Below are 19202 nucleotides of genomic sequence, written 5' to 3' on the forward strand. Positions count from 1 at the left end.
GAAGAAAACTAATCAAAACATCAACAAAGGATCTCTAAGAGAGAAGTACAAACACTAAATACACTGGTTTCTCTGCAGTGGGTGACATCATTTGAAGGGAACGAAGCCTTGCGGAAGGGTACTGCTACCAAGAAACAAGACAGTGATTATTTCGACTTGAAGGAATGTATTACTATCCAAAGTCTCCTTCTATACTCTTGAATAAGAATATTCTTCTTGAATAAGAAGAAACCTGTTCCTTCAGCATTTTCTAAGCTCGCTTTTAGATGGTTAGGACTGCTGGTTGCCAATCTCCATCAGAGTAAAAATTTCTTGTTCACAATGTGGTATTCTCCATGAAATGTTCAAGCAGCCATCAGAGCGTAATTATGTAAAAAAGTAAGAGTGTAAAAACTGGACTGACTTTCACCAGTTTCCACTGACTTTAACAATTGCTTGCACTGAGCAGAAACTTAACAAATTCACTGTCTGTTTACATGTTTAGATGCTGACCCACTGGAAAAGATGAGTCAGACCTATTGAAGTAACAAGGAAAACAGAAAATAGGGCAAAGTCACTACTCTTGAAGGAGCGGTGTCAATTAAGGCACAAAGTTCTATCCACAAAAATATTTGTGCACACAGAGACTTGCAAGGGAAAGCAATTTAGAAAGTGAACTATTCTCTACAGCAAAGGAAATTTTTTGACAGTGATCAAAGCAAGGTTCCTGATATACTAAAAAAGGACATCTCAAATGCACCTACTTTTAGCACGCACTTCTTCCTGTAAGAGATCAAGCTTTAGAAGACTGAAGTGCTCTCCAAAAAATAATTTGGAACCCAACCGACAGGTCAGAATTTTGCTGAAGAGAAAAGTAACCGCTCAAGACTTTCAGAAAAGGAACGAAGAAGTGACAGTTGGTAATGAAGTCGCTTCGTTCCACAGAATGAAGCGGTTCCTCCGGCCGAAAAGCAAAAAAGCCAGAAAAAAGTGCCTGGCCTTAGGACTCCATGATTTCAAACTATAGGTTAGACATGCACAAAATAACTACCTTAGAATTAAGCACTGTAAGCAAAAACAAACAAAAAAAATTCTCCAGTTCTGTTGCAGAGCCTACATTGTGCCCAAGGTAGTTAAAGTCTTGAAAGGAAAGTCATACGAGTATCAAGAGCCTTCCATCAAAACAGCCAATAAAGTCTCTTGAAGAGATCCAATAAACACCCAATAAAAGTGCAAACCTTAAGACGACAAATCTTTGCATTTCTACACCATTTTAAATGAAATAGTGAAATTAGGATTCAAATCATGAAACAAGTTAGCAGAAAGTAAAGATTTTAAACAGAAATTAACATAAAACACACCATTATTTTTCAAAATGAAAGCTTGGGCAATACATGTACTATTGAACTTCAAGTTATTCCTTTAATATTTAGAAAACTGGTTTTATTCTTAGTTTTTCAGAGAATGATTTTAAGTATTAGCACCTACATTGGAAATAACTCAAATTTAATTTTACACTTGCAAAAAAGCCTCAATAATCAATGAAGCTATCCTATATTCATCCATTTTTTAATATTCCAGTAGAGCACCAAGAAGGAAAACAAAGCAACATTTCAGTAATAAACAAGCTCTGTCCTCACCACATACCAGGACCAGATACCTCCCTGGGATAGAATTCAGAAAGTCAGAGTTTTTCAGCGTATTCAATCACCTCATTTTCAGTTATTTAAGGTGGAAATTGATGCGTTTATAAAACTCGTGAAGTGAAGGGCTAGTTTATTAAACCAGAGCTGACCTAAGATGCAATTAGAATTTGACATTTTTCCATACTTAGTTCACAAGTTTATTATGAAAAACACTGCAGCTCTCCTGCAGTAACATTGTTTTACAGAAAAAAAACAGTTCTGTTCAAAGTAATTCACTATGCTTGGACAATACAAAGGACAATATGGTAGGGCAGAGAGTGGGAAAGGGAACTGAGTGCAGACAAAGAAAAAAAAAATCAATACAATTAAATTAAACAGTATTCCCTGAAAATAAAACAAACAGTTTCAGAACAAATATGAGGCCTTGGTACTTATTTTAAAAATGTTCTTTAAGCTTCAATGATTGTTTGCTGCTATCCTTATCTACAGTCATGCTGAATAAAGCTATAGCTAAATGGAAAGTTAAATGTATTCACGAGGTGTTAATGTCTACATCTTATTATTTGCAGTCTCTCAGAGAAAGCAAAAGTAACTACAAATAGCGCTATGCCAGAAACTGGTTTCTTGACCAACAATGTTGCTTCAGCATGCAATGAACTGGTTCATTCTAAAGTGGTCACAGTTGTTGACGACAAGAGGCTTTGTATTTGAATATGGCACGTCTTTTGGTCCATGTGAAAACAAGTTTGAATGTTAAATATTTTCTGACACTTTGGAGTTACTGTTGCTCTTCCCATTTTCTTTAGGTCAACATATGGTTCATGGCAATACTGTACAGGTCTAAAATCTCTTTACAGGAAGTAGTCTGGGGTGCGACGAGTAACATGCGGTTCACCTCTACGTGGTGCCGGATCAAACTGCAAACTGAAAAATGTGCACACGTTAATGAAACTGGAACAGTTTGGTTTACATTCGGATATATTTACGTGAAACATAGTAGCAGCAGTCTTAAAACGCGTAGTCAGTTCAAGTTTTTCAACCAAAGACAATTTTTTTAGAACAAGCGTTCAACTTCCACTTCTCTTGCTAGTAGGTACTTATGATCTCCATATTTTAGATTTATGATTGCTACCAAAGAACTATGGACGGGAAACAAATTAATCCTGGCTTTAAGACTCAAGTGAAGTGGACAGATATTACTGTCCACTTAGAAAGTTAAAATCTCCAGCAGTTGTCAAAGGGGGCAATTTACACAGTGCCCTTGTTTATTACAAGGTCTAAAATTCCTGCTGAAGTCATTAACTAGAAGCCCTACCTTCAAAACCAAAACACACCCACCTCCTAACATACTGGAAGAATTCCCAGAGCCTCTTGCCCTAGACTGGCATTATCTCAGATATGAGGGTACTCTTACTTACAAATTGACCTTCTGACCTCTACAGAATTTCCACTAAACTCCAGTTATATAGATCAAAACAAAGAGTCCCACACTGTAATTCAACAGACAAGAGATTTCAACAATAAGTTCCACACATTTGATGGTCTGTAACATTTCAAATGTGACTAACCTGACAATTCTATACTTACTTCACCTCCAGAAAGTATATAGGAAAAACACACATCTCAACACAAGAATTAGATGGTATCTAGCCAAAACAACTATCTTAAAATCACGTGCAGCATGAATCTCATCTTTAAACATACTTACAAGGAGTATTTTAGAGTATCGTCAAGTTCCATAATTGCAGCCTGATTGCCACAACGGTAACAATAGTTTGGAGCACTGAAAATCGTTACTACATTCCGATCATGGCACCAGTTGTACCCCTGGAGAGGGAGAGAGAGATTGCAGAAAAAATAAAATATTTATGATAATCACACTGTTGTACACCCCACATAATAACCCGACTACTAAAACTGATTTTTTAATGTGCAAAACACCCTCAGTGGCATTTGCAGCACTATTTTTTAAAAGAGATCAAGAATAAGTCTTCATTTATTGACATGGAAAAGGGGAAACAAAATCATTTTTGCCTGTGTATGTTTCTTCTTACTAGTAAGCATAAGCTAAGCACATTCAAAAAAAGATAAGAGTTTTTCGTTGCACTGGTGTTAAAAAAGCAATTCTGAAGTACGCAACCCGTTCTGAATCTTAAGCTGTGGTCATCAAAACCAGAACCCAGACATACATTTAAAAAAAATATCTATTGCCAGAAGTAACTGGAGTCTAAGGACAAAAAGCACAGATCCGAAGTAAAAAGGATAAACGTGTTTAAGGCACACAATTTGTGTGCATCTTCTTAAAAAGAGACTCAATATTTATGTTCAAGAACCCTTTTACCTACACAAAAAGGTAATACCACATCTGCTAATAAAGCCTGTATTGTGATGTCACTGTAAGTTTTTGAAAGAAGGGGGAAAAAATTGCTCCAAACCGAGAAGCTCCTATAGTAGCACATCACTAATTTCAAAACAGAGTTTCTAGAAGATTCTCAGCTGCATCATCAGATGCTGTCACAGAAGCCTAAATGCAGGTCTCGGACATACTAAATATAGTATTAATGCACCAGCTATACAACCAAGGGTTTGACAGATAGCTACGCTGCTTACCTCCATTACCAACTGATGAGCTCTCGAAACCAACGTAAGGCCGTTAGCATGGTTAAAGGTTTCTGAAATATCCTGTCCAAATGTATAACCTGCACCTCGAGGGGAAATTCCCCAGCCACCACGATCATCTGGATCTGACCATAGCAAGTCACACATTGGACCCTGGTAAGAATTAAAGTTATTTCAGAAACTGAATGTGAAAATAATCAAACAAAAACACACATGCACATACCCCTGCACAACCTACTGCAGTGTCTCTTTAAGACCAAAAAAAGAAACAAAATGCCTATCCACTACAACAGCTATTGCAGTTAGTGGTATTTCAGGAGTTAAGAAGTTAATCTGAATGAAGAATCTGCAAAGAAGCAGTTCTCCCCTCTGAGATCTTTAAGCAATACCTCTTTTTAGGTATTTTAGGTACCTGTTTTTAAGATTTTAGGTATATTAATAAAGATGTTTCTTTCTTTAGGGAAAAAGATGCCCCTTACATTTCCTTCAGAAAACTAATATGGGAAGAGAGGCACTTTCATACTGCTAAGTTGCTCTGAATTTCACTTTCGACCTGTGTGTGCATTAAGATATACAATATTTGCTGAATCGAGAGTCCCACCACAGTTTGGATAACGTGCATTTCAGTACCTCATGGGGAACTTCCTGCAAGCGATCAAGTGCCCTGATGTGATCCAGTGTATCTATCGATGGAGAGAGACCACCATGTAGACAGAAAATCTGAAAGAGTTAGATATATATGAAATTTATCCCATTTGTTTACCCTATTTATTTTGACTCACGAACAATTAGAAAAACTGCAAGAGGTTACTTTAAAGTTGAGAACTGATAGACTACAGTATTAATAGCTCCCTTTACAACTAGTAACATTTAAATTCCAACAGACTTCAACATACCTGGCCATCCACCAAGGCAGTTAGAGGAAGGTAATCAAAAAGGTCTGTAAAGTATTTCCAAACATTTGCATTTCCATATTTCCTTAAACATTCATCATAGAAGCCGTATACTTGTGTGATTTGCCTGCTTTCATGGTTCCCTCGAAGAATTGTGATACGTTCACGGTAACGGACCTAAATGTAAAAATTTATTTTAGAGGCACTAAAATAGGCATGTCTTCCCTGCCCTCCAAAATTTGCTGCTTCTCCCCTGTTATGCCAAAAAAAGCAGTGGAGAGGGAAAATAAAAAAAAAAAAAAAAGTGTTTTTAAAGATGAAGATTCAACTACAGTGTTTGAGAAAGACAGAGTAATACATTTAAATCTTAGGTTGCCACATATTTGAGATGAATTGCAAACTTTTTCCACCTGCACGCACACACGTATATGCAGTGCGTGTATATAGTATAAAGCTAAGTTTCAAAAGTGTAACAATTCCCTATCTCTATAATATTTCAACTCTTTTAATCCACATGCCCTACGCTTGCCTTTCAAAGCGTAACATCTCCACCCACTACAATCACCTAGTATTCTTTGCTCAGTAATGCAGGATCCATAAACTTGAAAAAGCTGTTATCTCTAAATAATTTCTTAAACGCAAAGATTGCTACTTAGGCTAGAAAAAGTAAAGAAACATACAACACAAATACAGAGCACTCATTTTAGGAAGGAAAATTTTCATATACACTTGCACTCGAAAGTTAGGTTTTTCAGAAAGACCTTAGGAAAGTGGCATAGCTAGCATTTCAATTTTTGTACCTATAAAATGAGCGAGGTACATTCTGAACACAGAGATTAAGGGTAGTTAGCATAATAGTTATAAATGTCATTTGGAATCGTACAGTTGAGGAAAAAAGTTACCTTAAGAGCTACAAGCAACGTGACTGTTTCAACTGAATAATAGCCTCTGTCAACATAGTCCCCCATAAACAAGTAATTTGTGTCTGGTGATTTGCCTCCAATTCTGAAAAGTTCCATGAGGTCGTGAAACTGTCCATGGACATCTCCACAGACTGTGACTGGACATCGTACTTCTTGTACATTAGATTCTTTCGTCAAAATTTCTTTCGCCTACAAAGCAAAAAACAAGAACAGTTCTAAACGAAGCACAAGCTAGAACGTAACTAACATTCAGTGGTATCAGCAATTGCAGAACAGGTGGATTATCTGCAAAAGCCTTTTGGAACAAGTTTCGAGTTGAAGTAGATGCGAGAAACTGGGTTGTGCCTTTATAAACTAAAAGGATACCTGCTGGAGATACAGATTTTGTCTTCATCCCCTCCTCCTCTTTTTTTTTTTTTTTTTGATACTGCCTACATGAAAGTTGCAGACAAAGGCAACTCATATGAAGAAGCACAAGTTAAATATAGCTTCAGAAAGGTAATTTTAAAATAATGCAAGAACCCATTAATCATATCATCACATTGCCAGTTGTTAGTTTGTTCTCTGAACAGACACCAAATGCATACCAAAGTAAATATCTAAATCAAGAGGATATCAGAAATATAAATAGAAACAAACTTAAAAGTTTGTTACAATGTTTGCTACAAACATTTCCAGGCCTTTTAAGCACCAACTTCCCTACCCCAAAATAATCTTTTTTTAAGATCTTATTACCTGAATGACAATAGAATATACAAAAACTACACTGTTTTATAACCCAAGATGTCTACGAGGCTCTCAGAAATAGCACCAAATACCACCTATGCACAAGCCACGATGAATCCAAAATATTCTGAAGTATACATCAGTATTATAGACTGATGGAAGAGCCACAGGAATAAGCCACATTCATTCTAAGGTCAATTTTCTTCATACTTCTTCAAATCTAACCCTGACAACTAAAGCAGCATACTACTTTGTGGCTTTGTTCTGCCAAGTCAAGCACAAAGTATTTTTGAAAGCACTACAGAAGAAATTTATAATTAAAAAGCATTAGATTTTGAAGTGTAGGAAAGAAACACTTGGAAGTTAAAATCTAAACAGTATATTAAATACTGGGAATTGGCATGAACCGTGCTAATAAACATGCTGCTGCGTCCAAGTTTCCATTCTATCCACGAAGCCATCAGTTGAACAGTGACTGACCTCCCCCCAAAAAATAAAAATAAAAAAACTCTCACTATTCCTAGATATTCTCCAGGCTAATGATCATGGTAATGACCATTTCAAATAAGAAAAGTGCCAGCGAGGCACGCTTTAATGATGGAGATGCATGATATTAAGAAAATGCATTCAAAATTGGGGGAGGGGGGGGGAAACAATCATGGCAAGTACCCTGTACAGCACAGAGCTTTACATAATAAAGCATGAGTAACAGTTAAATCATTTTGCAGACACGTTTACATCAAAAGTTAATCTCAGATGACAGTTTCCACTCATGCTGTGCCTAGTACTAAAGATAGGTCACTGCTGGCTTGCGGTAGACACTAAAAACAGACTTATTTTAAGACAGTCTGACTTAAGTTCATTTTAATGCAGTGACACTCACCGGATGTTTTGAAGGTGTTTTAACATCTTCAGCATTAACAGCACTCCTCTAATACACATTCAGAAGTATTAGCCACTTGAAACCATGAAAGCTTTTATAATGGTCCTTTTGACAAAGAAAGTTACAGATACCTGTAGCGCTTCAATACTAAAAAAACTGTTTTCTTTAATTGGAATGCTCTCTACTCATTTGCTAGCCACACTGAAAGCACTGCACAAAGAATACAATATTTGTTTTTCTTCGAAGGTATGCAGCTTTCATGTTGACAGAGATTAAAATGGCATCGCTTTCAGCATTACACTTGTCACTTCCTCAGTCTTTGAAATATTAAATCACTTGAATCTCTTATGCACACGGTCATATGCCTAAGTCAAACAACTACTCTGATGGAAAAAGACTGTTCCAGGTCAACTTGCAAATATCAATCTATTTAAATCCTGCAACATAAGAATGCTAGTCTGGCACTTCAAATATTTTCATGTTCTGAAACAAGTTTCATGAAACACTGTCTTATGAACTGCTTAGCCTTTTTATAGTCCTGCCATGCCCCACAGCATTAACAATAGCTTACACTGAATTGCTTAAGCGGTATACTTGCCTCTTCAAATGAACGTTACAACAGCTGAAAGTGGGAAAAAATAACACCCCAGAAAACAAGCCACCCAGTGGTCCATAAACCATATCCCAAGTTTCTGCACTACACCAATCCCTGTAAAAAGGGTAAAGCAATAGCCTGTGTTCCTACACTGCCTAGCTACTAGTAACTTAACAAAAAAGCTGTTAAGACAACAATACAGGCAACATCACAATTGCACAACTCTAAACCTACACAATACCAATATTAAGCTAGTAACAATATTATTGAACTACCTACGATGCTGACTTTGTACTGGACCATACATCATGCTGCGTAACCTTGTTCTACTCCCTCTCCATCTATCCTTTCCCCAAGATACAGGGCAACACTACTTACATAGACACTTCACCCACCTCCCTTCCTGTCAGTTCTCCTTCCGAAACAGACAGGACTCCCTGCCAGCAGCTCCCCTACACCTGCCTTTTTATAGGAATAGTATAGCATTTCAGCAGCCCTCAACAGGAGGCAAAGTCAAATCAGCTGAAGACAGAGAATTAAGGAGAAGACAGAGACACCTGATTCCTCGTACTTCAAAAACTCAGTGACCTATTGCCAAGAAGGATAATAGCGCAATACTTTGCAAAATTTTGACATCAGCATGATGAAACAGTCAAGCTGCATTGCCTAGCACTAGATAAACAATTATGCAACTCAAATGCAGATTTTTCTTGAACATTTACCACTGCTTTCATTTCTTAATGCATTACAATGATAAAACTCTACCTCCAAAGCAGCGTTAACTATTTTTTCTCAGCATTATGTAGTCCCCATTTTCAAAACCAAGCAATCAAGGCTGTGAAAAGAATCCATTATTTCATATTATCAGTTGTACAAAAAAAAAAATGCACAGCTACAAAATGCTTACAATTTCACATGAGAAGAACATCAGAATCAAGTAAAACGCTGTCATAAGTAATGGTTGCCAAGGTGGAAAGCCATGTATTTTACTCAAAGCAATCTGAAAGTTCAAGCACTAATAGACACACATCAAATAGACTAATAGGCACATATCAAATAGACGTCATACTTAGTATCCGAGATATCTGCTTACTCAGCCATTTTTCTGGGAAAAAAGCAGCTTCATGCAATCTCAAACCAACTCCAGGATAAAACAAGAATGAAATCAACGGTTTAAACAGACAAGAAAACAGCAAGTCTTCACCTTACTATATAATCCAAGTATTACTAGATGAAAATACAATCTAGGACGAGAACATTACTGGACTGCGGAATATTTTATAAACAGTAGGATGAATAGTGAAGTTTTGTTGACTTCATTTGCAAAGCTCATTTTCTGTGCAAAAAAGCTATTCTTAAAATACAAAAATTAGCTTAATTACTTTAAGGCTATGCAAGATCCAAGACTTAACTATCCTCTACCTTTTATTATAAATAGGCATGTGGAGGTTTTTTTTTTTTTTAATTACAACTATTAAAGCTGCTTGCTACCATACAATTCTCATTTCTGCACAGTTTTACTTAAAAAAAAGGCAAGAGTTGCATGCATGCAGAGGTACCTCCTATTTCCCGTGTTCTCAGTCTTGATTTTTACTTAATATGCCACAGATTTTAAGGCTCATAGCTGAGTGCCTTCAGGGCTGTAATCCAGCCATGACACTGTCATTCTCAACTCACTGCATGTTGAAGACAACGGGGTTTGCCTCATAAGCAAAGTACATCAGCCTTGTATCAAAGGATTCATTTGCACTGTCCACTTCTGAAAAAAAAAAAAACCCCTTAAATTCACCTATGCCCCAATTCCTTTGTATCATCCGAACATAACAGATACTTCTTGATTATTCTTGCTCCTTCTTGTAAACATTATTTTGGCTTCGCACAGACGTAAAACAGTGCTTGAAGCTGCTGCCTAACACTAAATCAATGTAATAAAACACTTAATGTAGGGTTACCAGTAATTCAGGAGAGCAAATATTATTTTAGACAACATGGCTCCAAATTCATGGTCTGTAACATGTTGTTCTTAGAAGACCAGAATTCACACCTGCAAACTGCCATGCTAATAAAATACGTGTTGAGAGACATCATGCTGCAGCTCTGAAAAAATAGATATTTGTAGTTACCATATTTTGACCAGATTGAAGACTTCAACCACACCCATGATTTCCTGTCGTTGAGGTGCACAGGATGTGACTAAAGCCACAACGAACAGCTAATTGGGATGAACACTGGTTTTAGCAGGTCAAAAATCACGGCCCAGAAGAGATTCCAATTCCAAGCACAACGTCATCCCATTACACTCAGCAAGTCTTCTGTAAAGTGGATGCATTTGTATTTGCTTCAATTTAAAAGTTTTGTTTTCTCACTTGGGAAGGAAGGAGAACATCTTTGGACCAAAATGTCTCACTCCTTTTAAAGCAAGAGGTATTTTCCCTGACCTTATAAATAACTTTTTAAATCAAAAAAATAGAGAAATCAGGCGTCCAATATCACCCTTCTGAGAAGATGTTAAGACAGAGGTCAGATCACATATAGCATAAAGAAGGAAACTGACTTATACTGAATATCAGACTCGACTGAAGAGTTAGATGTGAATGAGAACGTTTACGTAGGAATAAAATTAACACTCAAAAAGCTCCACAGTGGCATTTAACTATTTACTATTCCAAAGTAAAAACAAAATTTCCACCCAAACAAAAGGAGCAACAGCAGCAAAACACTCTTTTACCAGGGCTGAACTAGAAGATATTCTGATCTGCTTTCTCTCGGGTTTTATGAGTAATGTCTATACCTCCATTTTTAGGAACGTTCACTACTAGCAATACTGATGAAAATTTAGAACTCAGTGAAGCAAAACAAAGCATGCCTGCTCCACACGTCACAATATAGCTGCTGAGAACGTCTGTGTCGCAATGTGTTCAGTATGTATTTGTAGCCCTTAATTTTCTTAAATAGTATTGGTAAGGATATAGCGATTGAAATACGGGGTTTATGAGATAAAGAGAAAACAGAAATCAAGATTGGAATAAGACAGAACATCAAAGCAAAGTGAACTAACAAAACAAGTCAACATTTTTACTTCAACTCAGAATGAAAGTACAGTAGCCTATAGCTATATCAATGGATGTTTGTCAGTGCAACAAGGACAACTCCCAAAAACACGTTAACATCCAATCAACGTTGCTCAAACCAAAAGACCAGTCTTATTGCCAGTGCTGCACATCAGATGAGATGAGACAACTGCCTTTCCTTTTTTCCTGTGAATTCTAGAAGTTCCACAAGGAAGTAAACAGGCAGTGAACTTTGCTTTCAAATACACAAGAACAGAGTTACGTGGAGTCAGACTTGGGAGAAGGAAAGGGAATTGCTATTTAAGTATCAACGGCCAATCAGTCCAGATGAGAAATGAGGGATGGAAGCGTGCTCCTCTGAAAGAATTCAACGTCATCATTATTTTGAACCATACAAGAGATCCTATGGCCTTCAGCTTTGAATTTAAAGAAGAAAAAAAGTCTAGAACACCTTTTTCAAAATTGCAGAGGTGCAAAATAGCTCAGGAAAGAGATGCCTTTCTCGCTACATGGCGGTTCTAAGAATCATAGCAACAGTGACAATGCACGAAACCAATCCTTTATACAGAGATGGTCTTCAATCCTGTTTGTACAAGCAAGCTGAATTTGTTTAGCGTCGTTCAAGTTCTTCACTTTCAAAAAAGAAATAGGCTAAAGCTATTCCAAAACCACCTGTGCCCTAGCTCTTTGTGGTGGTAACCTTCAACAGGGGAAGGTAACCACCACAGGTTTAACACTAATGGATCAAAAAAGTAATTTGCGGTAACTACTAGAGATGGTCAGCTACTTACTATAAGGGCTTTATACTCATCAAATACAGGATTAGCAGTAACAAGGGTTTTATGGTTCAGCTTCATGAAGCTGTACTCTTGGGGTAGTAAGTTGAAAGGGTCGTCTTTCGCTCAAAGCTCAAGTAACTCCAAACACAGCTAAGCATGTTTATGTTACATGCACAACCAGGATACGGACTGGAAGGCTGAAGGCCAAATACAGAAATGTACTTCAAAACCGACTAGCAAGCACGTAATTCAATTTACTGGAATTTTATATATTGGTAAATATATTGGTATTTTATATACACACAACTGAAATACTGAAGATCTGACTAGTAAGTAGTTGAGCTCCAGTATTTATTTTTGGTCAGGAATACACTACCTGTTTTTCCAGCTTAACATATTGCCTAAAGAAACACAGCAACAACTGTGTTATTGAATACAGGTGTAGTGGTTAAGAGCTCCTAAGTGAGAACAAAAATTCAATCTTTGCTCGTCAATTCTTTTAGCAGAGCTGCTTTACAAGACCTCCTTAGCTCATGTCAGTCAAAGCCAGACAGGTAAGGTTCTTGCACTGTTTAAGGTAACACAGATGACTAAGCGAAAACGGCTAGGGAGCAATCATAGAAGTGACTCTGCCTCTCTATCTGAGGAGGCAATAGCTTCACCACTGGTAGATCTGGAAGAGAACGGCAATCTACAGCCTCATCCACGTTGTTAGACTTAAACCGGGAGAAATCCAAACCGGTGGGAATTTGCCCTGACTTAAGAATGCTTATTTGTGTTATCTTAAACTACACCTGAAATGACTTTTTAAAACAAAACCAGAAGATCTGTATCTTTCACTTCCATTTTATCAGAATGGATAGGATAATAATTAAAAATAAAAATCCATCCTTACTAATACCAGCACAATTCAGTTTTACAGAATTTTACAGAACCGAAAGCAATGGAAAGCTGCCGAAGCTACAAGAGTTGGCACAAAAGAATAAACGGTCATACCCAAAATAACCAGGACTAGGCGAGAAGGCTTGCAAGGCTGACACTTCAAATACCTTTTGTATACAAAGACTATTGCAGTTTTACGTTACCAATCATCACAAGAAATGGAACACAGTGGGTGAAAGGATTTTTTTTGTGTGGGAAGCGTTCCACAATGACCCAAAACATACAGTCGTTAAAATGACAAAAAGCTTTTCACAAGATACCAGTAACTCTTTGGAGATGCAAAGTGTAGCCATATGCATCGCCGACAACTTAATCCCCAGGTATATTCAATGAGGTAGTAGCAAAGGAGCCCTAAACCATTTTCTGAGCTCCCATAATTCCAGGACCAACTAAAGAAGGCCCTCCTGCCATTGGCAGTAGTTAAAGGTTCCCTTTGTAGTGAACCCACAAGCCAATCCAATAGCAAAGATGAGGTGAAACACTGCGCCTCCCAGACCCGCGTTCCTCTTCTGCCAGGGGTGGAGGGACACAGAACTTGTCCTACATATCAGCATAACTATCTACAGAGTCCACCTTGTCCTACATATCAGCATAACTATCTACAGAGTCCACCGCACAGGAACTCTTGCTAGCTGGCAACTCTGCTGGGGCAGGTTTTTTAACCAATCTACAGGAAGTTCAGACAAGGACATCCATTTTTACAATTATCTTGGACAAGCAGAAACGGTTATATGTAAAAATCAAGATATGCGAATGCAAACACGAACTAAAAGAAAATTTGTTGCTAACTAAGCTGGGGGCAGTTTAGCACATGCACTTCTGGCCAAAAGTAAGCCGCTAAGAAAGGTAACTCCCCCAACAGCAGCGTAGACAGAAGAGACCACGTGCCTCTGTCTGAAAAGGAGGTGGGACACAGATTCAGGGCAGTAATATCTTAAAATACAGGAGAGAGATTAACAAAACTTGTCAGGCCTATGCATTAGAGGAAATGAATCTTTGATTGCAGATTTTTCTTCTGACCCAAAACAAAGTTTCATCACAAACACATTGTCTTCCTAGAACTAAAGCGCTTAATATAAGCTGAAAGAGTTCAAGCAATTCATAGATCTGTAATAGGCACGTGTATGTTTGGTTTGTTCTCATCTACAATTAGTCTCAGAAAATCTAACTTGAAAGATCTGGTGTGGAGAAACAATGTTGGAGGCTCTGCAACAGGGAAAAATAATAAATCAGAAAAATACATCATTAACAAGGCATGTATTAGAGATCAGTATGGCCCAGAAACACTTTTATACTATGAAAATTAGTACAGCTGCCAAATCCAACAGCAAACGTAACTAAGAACACTGTTACAGATCAAAAGCTGCAGGAGGCAAGGTTTGAACTAAGTTTTCCAGAAGTGTTTAGCAGTATCAGCCCTTCACTCAGTTTAACCTTTTTAAATAGCAATAGTGTCCATTTGGAAGGGTTTTTTTGCTAGTGATTCAAGTACACAGGAAAAAAAAAAAAAGATTTCTACACAGCATACACGGATAGCTTCTCTTCCAAAAACTAAACATTACATTCAGACCACTTAACTACAGACTAATAATTCAAGGGGGGGAAGACTGATACCTCTCCCTCTACCTGCATTAGATAGTTTCTAAAACAGCCAGTGGATATTCCATCCGCAAATTCAACTCATTCCTTTGTGTATCTTTAGAACGCCATCCCACCTTCCCGAGCAATGCAACACACCCGCCTCTTCTGTGAGAAAAGGCATCTGTAAATGCTAAGAGAGGAGAGGAGATCGAGATCATTTCCCTCAACCCTCACAAAGTAAAAGAGAAAGAAAGTACTCCGAAACAGCATTCTTCCACCCTCTCTAGATGACCAACGGAAAAAATCTCACCTGGCAATAAAGGATTCCTTTCTCTTCTGTACGTGGCAGCCATTAAACAATTCAGCAATACAGCGTTAACAGAACCAACACTACTGTCATGCTACTTATCAGCAGACTATATGGTGTAAATCCGGAATACTTATTCCTCAGAACTTAGACTTACCAAATAATTAAAGCACACACAATTTGTCACTAAAGTAACATAAAATCTACAGCACATATTAATCTTAGGATAACTTAATGTAGACCTCTGCACGGCAGTTAAATCATTTACGAAAGCAGAGTATTTATGGTTACAAATTATTTCTAGGTTTAGAAGACATTTCTGCCAAGCTAACAACACCTCCACTATTACCCAGGTAACCAAGCACAACAAGATACAGTAGGAAAGTAACTGGGATGCAAAACTGGCCACCCTTAGTTATTATGCTACATTATATTATGTTTGTAAATAACCGTTAAGTTCTTTAGATATCAACACTGAAATACAACAGAGCCCTTAGGCACCAGTCTGCATTCATAAAGTCCCAGCAGATCCTGAAATACCAGTTTCAGGAAGATCATCCAATCAAATAGTGTTATTGGGGGGGGGGGGGGGGGGGAACCACCCTCACAAGGATTTCTAACTAGTTCAAACTACAGTTTAGTGCAATGAGAATGACAAATTATACCTAGTAGGGTTTTTATCTGTCCCTTGGAATAGTAACAATACTTGACACTGTCCTTAACACATCAAGTTATTTATAGAAAGACATAACCTTCGGGTGCGATTCATCCATTCAACTACTTAAGACAATCAAAACATGAACCATAATTCAGCAGTTTGAGACTCAGCACAGGAAGAATGGAAACGTTAAAAAAACTGCTGTCCCCCAGCAGAAACGCACAGAATTCAACTACTGCCCCGTTTTCAAGAACGCAGCTTCCCACTCCGAGCGGACAGGGAAGGCTTATGGAAACCATGGACTGCTGGCCCCTACTTTCTATTCCTCGCCTTCAGTCATTTAGGAGTTCAGCTACTACTAGGTAGAAAGTCCCAGTAGAGCTATCTGTAGTTATCAAAAGCAGATCTTCTTTCCTTAACATAGAAAGCCATGTGGCTGTACTCTGCCAAGCGCTAACTGCAAGGTAGTAGGAGATGGGAAATTTCAACTCAAGTCCAGCGTCATAATACTTGAAGAAATACTACCTCTGGTTTGGAGATGGCTCAAATCCACCCACCTGGAGGTAAAACAAGCTTGCTTCTACCTGCAAAATATCATTTAAATATACCTCATACACCCTTGTGATCTCTCATCTTAGAGGACAACAGCAGTTGCACAGATAACTTTCTGTAACCTTTCCTTTTATCCACGTATGCAATTCCCACAAATCTAGTCACTTTAACATTCATTCTTTTTTTTCCAGCCTAACTAAAGGCTTCCTTACAGTCTAAGCATCTGACTCGATGTCTCGAGTCTATCAGAAATACTTCAGGTTAGGCCCTTTTTCCTACCTGATGTCAATAATTTATTTTGGTGACAAGCATTATGTATTTATCTAGAAATACACTTGATTTCCATTCTTCACCGGGAAAAATAAAAACTCAGCCTGTTCTCTTCGCTCAACAATGATGAATAGTATTTTTTGTTGGGAATTTCAAATACTATGCCTTTCCTCATCTACCCAAAGCCCCCAGTAAATTTGAAGCTTTTTGCAGATGCCTCATGCTTCTGCAAGTTATTATACAATCTTACAAAAAATACCCACTAAACCAGCGTTCAGGAACCTGTATCAGCATCAGCTTATAACTAGTGGTAAACGGAATACTTGCCTCTTGAAAAACCAGCATGAGGAAGAAATCAGACCACGATCCTCAAGAGGAAAGTGAAAAATAATTAGACATCTATATTGCTACTTATTTGCAACACAATTTAAAATACACAAACTGTATCTAAGGGTAACAATTTTAAGTAGTTGGAATATTAGTCAACTAAAATTTGGACTCAAGTAAGAACCTGCCTGCTCAAAAAAAGTAAGTTCTTCAATAAGTTTATAGACTGCCTTCCGGAAATAATTTGCATCTAAAACAGCATGCTACAGTATGTGAAGATGCAATGCCAAATTTGAAATATTTTCATTACTTCTCACAGCTGGTACACAGGCTTTAGAATAGAGTACATCAATGACTTGCCATATTCCTTAACTTCTAGCTCCCAAAGAGCCCACAAATATTACTTCCTTCTATCTAGAAATATATGAACACATAAAACCTCCGGTAACTGAAAAGAGTCTTCAGCTATTAAGTTTTAATTACATTCAGGATTAAAATTCTATTGGAAAATGCAGTTTGATGAAACTAGAACAGATTTTTCCTTTAATTTCCATTCCTAGAACGAAACCTATTTTTACTCAAAGCTGTATTAAGTGTTTCCACATACCCAAAAGACCTACTTATTCACACCTGGCCAAGAACATGGCCTGGCAGCAATCAAAAAAACAACGCTGGAAGAGATAGGTAACGTCTTTTTTTAGAGCAGAGGGTATTACTGGAGAAACAAACAGGCTTTCATGCATGGGAAACCCTCCTTCAGGTCCACAGTCAAATTCATCAAGCACAACACACGACAACAACTCTTTTAAATAAAGATCAAAATAAATAACAGCTGCCGACACCTGATGTTAGCTTATAAGTTTTCAGTAAATAGAAAAAGCAATTACAAGTGCATCTGTCATCACAGTTTCATCAATTTATGAACGCTTATACAAGCAAGTACTTAATTTACCCACTTTGTCAAAGGGGGATTTATCCTGGGCTGATTTTAGGACCCCTCTAAGTTACAAGCACACCAATGAACCCTGTCTTCTAACACCCAAATCTCAATGTTTTTATCAGTCACCACAAAAATAAATAGCTACACGTGATCGGAACCGCCTGTTCTGTGCATTTCACAGAGCCCAGAATTTTCTTCAGAGAAACCACGTCCCGAAGCTGAACTACCCTTCCATTACAGTTATAGATGAGCCTGTGCTTATTCATATCAAAAAAAAACCCGAAGCCTTACGTCCAAGCGGCAGCTTTTACCCCCTGTAATTACAAACCGACTACCCTAAGCTTTATTCCCATCGGGATAACCCACGCTTCTCCGGCCCGCTTGGCGAGGTTGAACTGTGTCACGGGGGCCGGCTGCGCCGATTCTCCCCGCGTTACGGAGCGGCGGGCGGGAAGCCGCCTCCGTCCCCGTTTCCCGCCCGGGTGGCGGGATGGCGGCCGCCCTCGGGGGGTCTCTCGCCCAGCATCCCGGCGGCGGCGGCGCCATTTTAGGAGGCGATGAAAAGGCGGGAGGCGGAGCCAGTCTCCGAGCGGAGCGAGAGGGGGCGCAGATCCGCCCGCCCAGCGCCCCCGACCCGCTTATCCTCCGCACGAGGGTCGCGCTCCGGCCGGGCGCTCCGGAGCTGCCCGCAGGCGCCGGCCCGCTGCCCCGCTCCCCCTTCCCCGCCGGGCGAGCCGCGTCCCGCCCGCAACCCCCCCCCCCCCCCCACGCCGCCTACTCGGCGGAGTAGCGCCACCCCCGCCCGGCAGCACCTACTCCGGCCGCCCCGGCCCCGCCTTGGCGCAGAGGCTCGCCCCCCCCCCCGCTCTCCCCCCACCGCCTGCCCACAGCCGCCGGCGGGGACCGGCGTCGCCCCCCGCCGCCTCTCACCTTCTCGCAGAGGCTCTTCACCTGCCCCTCGGAGAGCTGCTTGCACTCGTTGAGCTGCTCCACCCACTGGTCGAGCTCCTTGGTGAAGACCTTCTCCTCCATCCCGCAGCACGCCCGCTCGCCGCCGCCGCCGCCGCCTCCTCCTCCTCCTCCTCCTCCTGCCGCACCGCCTCGGAGGCCCCCGCGACCGGCTCCGAACAGCGGCGGCGGCTACGACCCGGCAGGACGCGCAGAGGGTGCGGGAGCGGCCCGAAGCGCTGCGAGTCCCGCGGCCGGAGCGGGGCTCTCCGCAGCAGCAGCTCTGCCGCTCGCTCCCTCGCACCAGACCGTGTAATGGCCGCCGCTCCTGACGTCACCGCCTCGGCTTCCACTCCGGGGAGGGGGAGGGAGACGCCAGGGGAGGCCACGGCCCATGCGCAGCAGCCGGGCGGGACCGCGCATGCGCGCTGCCGCCGGCCGGCTAGGAGCCGACAGACCGGCGGGACGGCGGCGGCGCCGAGGCGCATCTGCGCTTGCGCAGCTCCGCGCGGCAGGAAACAAAGGGGGCGGGGAGGTGCCGGCACTTGCGCTCTGCGAGCGAG

At 40.0% G+C, this 19202-nt stretch overlaps 1 protein-coding gene across 1 annotated transcript; it reads right to left on the reverse strand.

The window, feature by feature from the left end:
* Positions 1-1738: 1738 nt before the first annotated feature.
* On the reverse strand, positions 1739-19135 carry PPP2CA (protein phosphatase 2 catalytic subunit alpha). Its single transcript, XM_068959777.1, has 7 exons — positions 18622-19135; positions 6040-6249; positions 5141-5314; positions 4875-4964; positions 4236-4397; positions 3334-3452; positions 1739-2549 (listed from the first exon to the last, which is right to left on the reverse strand). The coding sequence occupies exons 1-7, from the start codon at positions 18721-18723 to the stop codon at positions 2477-2479; spliced, it is 930 nt and encodes a 309-aa protein (XP_068815878.1). The 5' UTR covers positions 18724-19135; the 3' UTR covers positions 1739-2476.
* Positions 19136-19202: the final 67 nt, after the last annotated feature.

This window comes from Struthio camelus, chromosome 13, assembly GCF_040807025.1.
Source record: "Struthio camelus isolate bStrCam1 chromosome 13, bStrCam1.hap1, whole genome shotgun sequence".
Classification (NCBI taxonomy): Eukaryota; Metazoa; Chordata; class Aves; order Struthioniformes; family Struthionidae; genus Struthio; species Struthio camelus.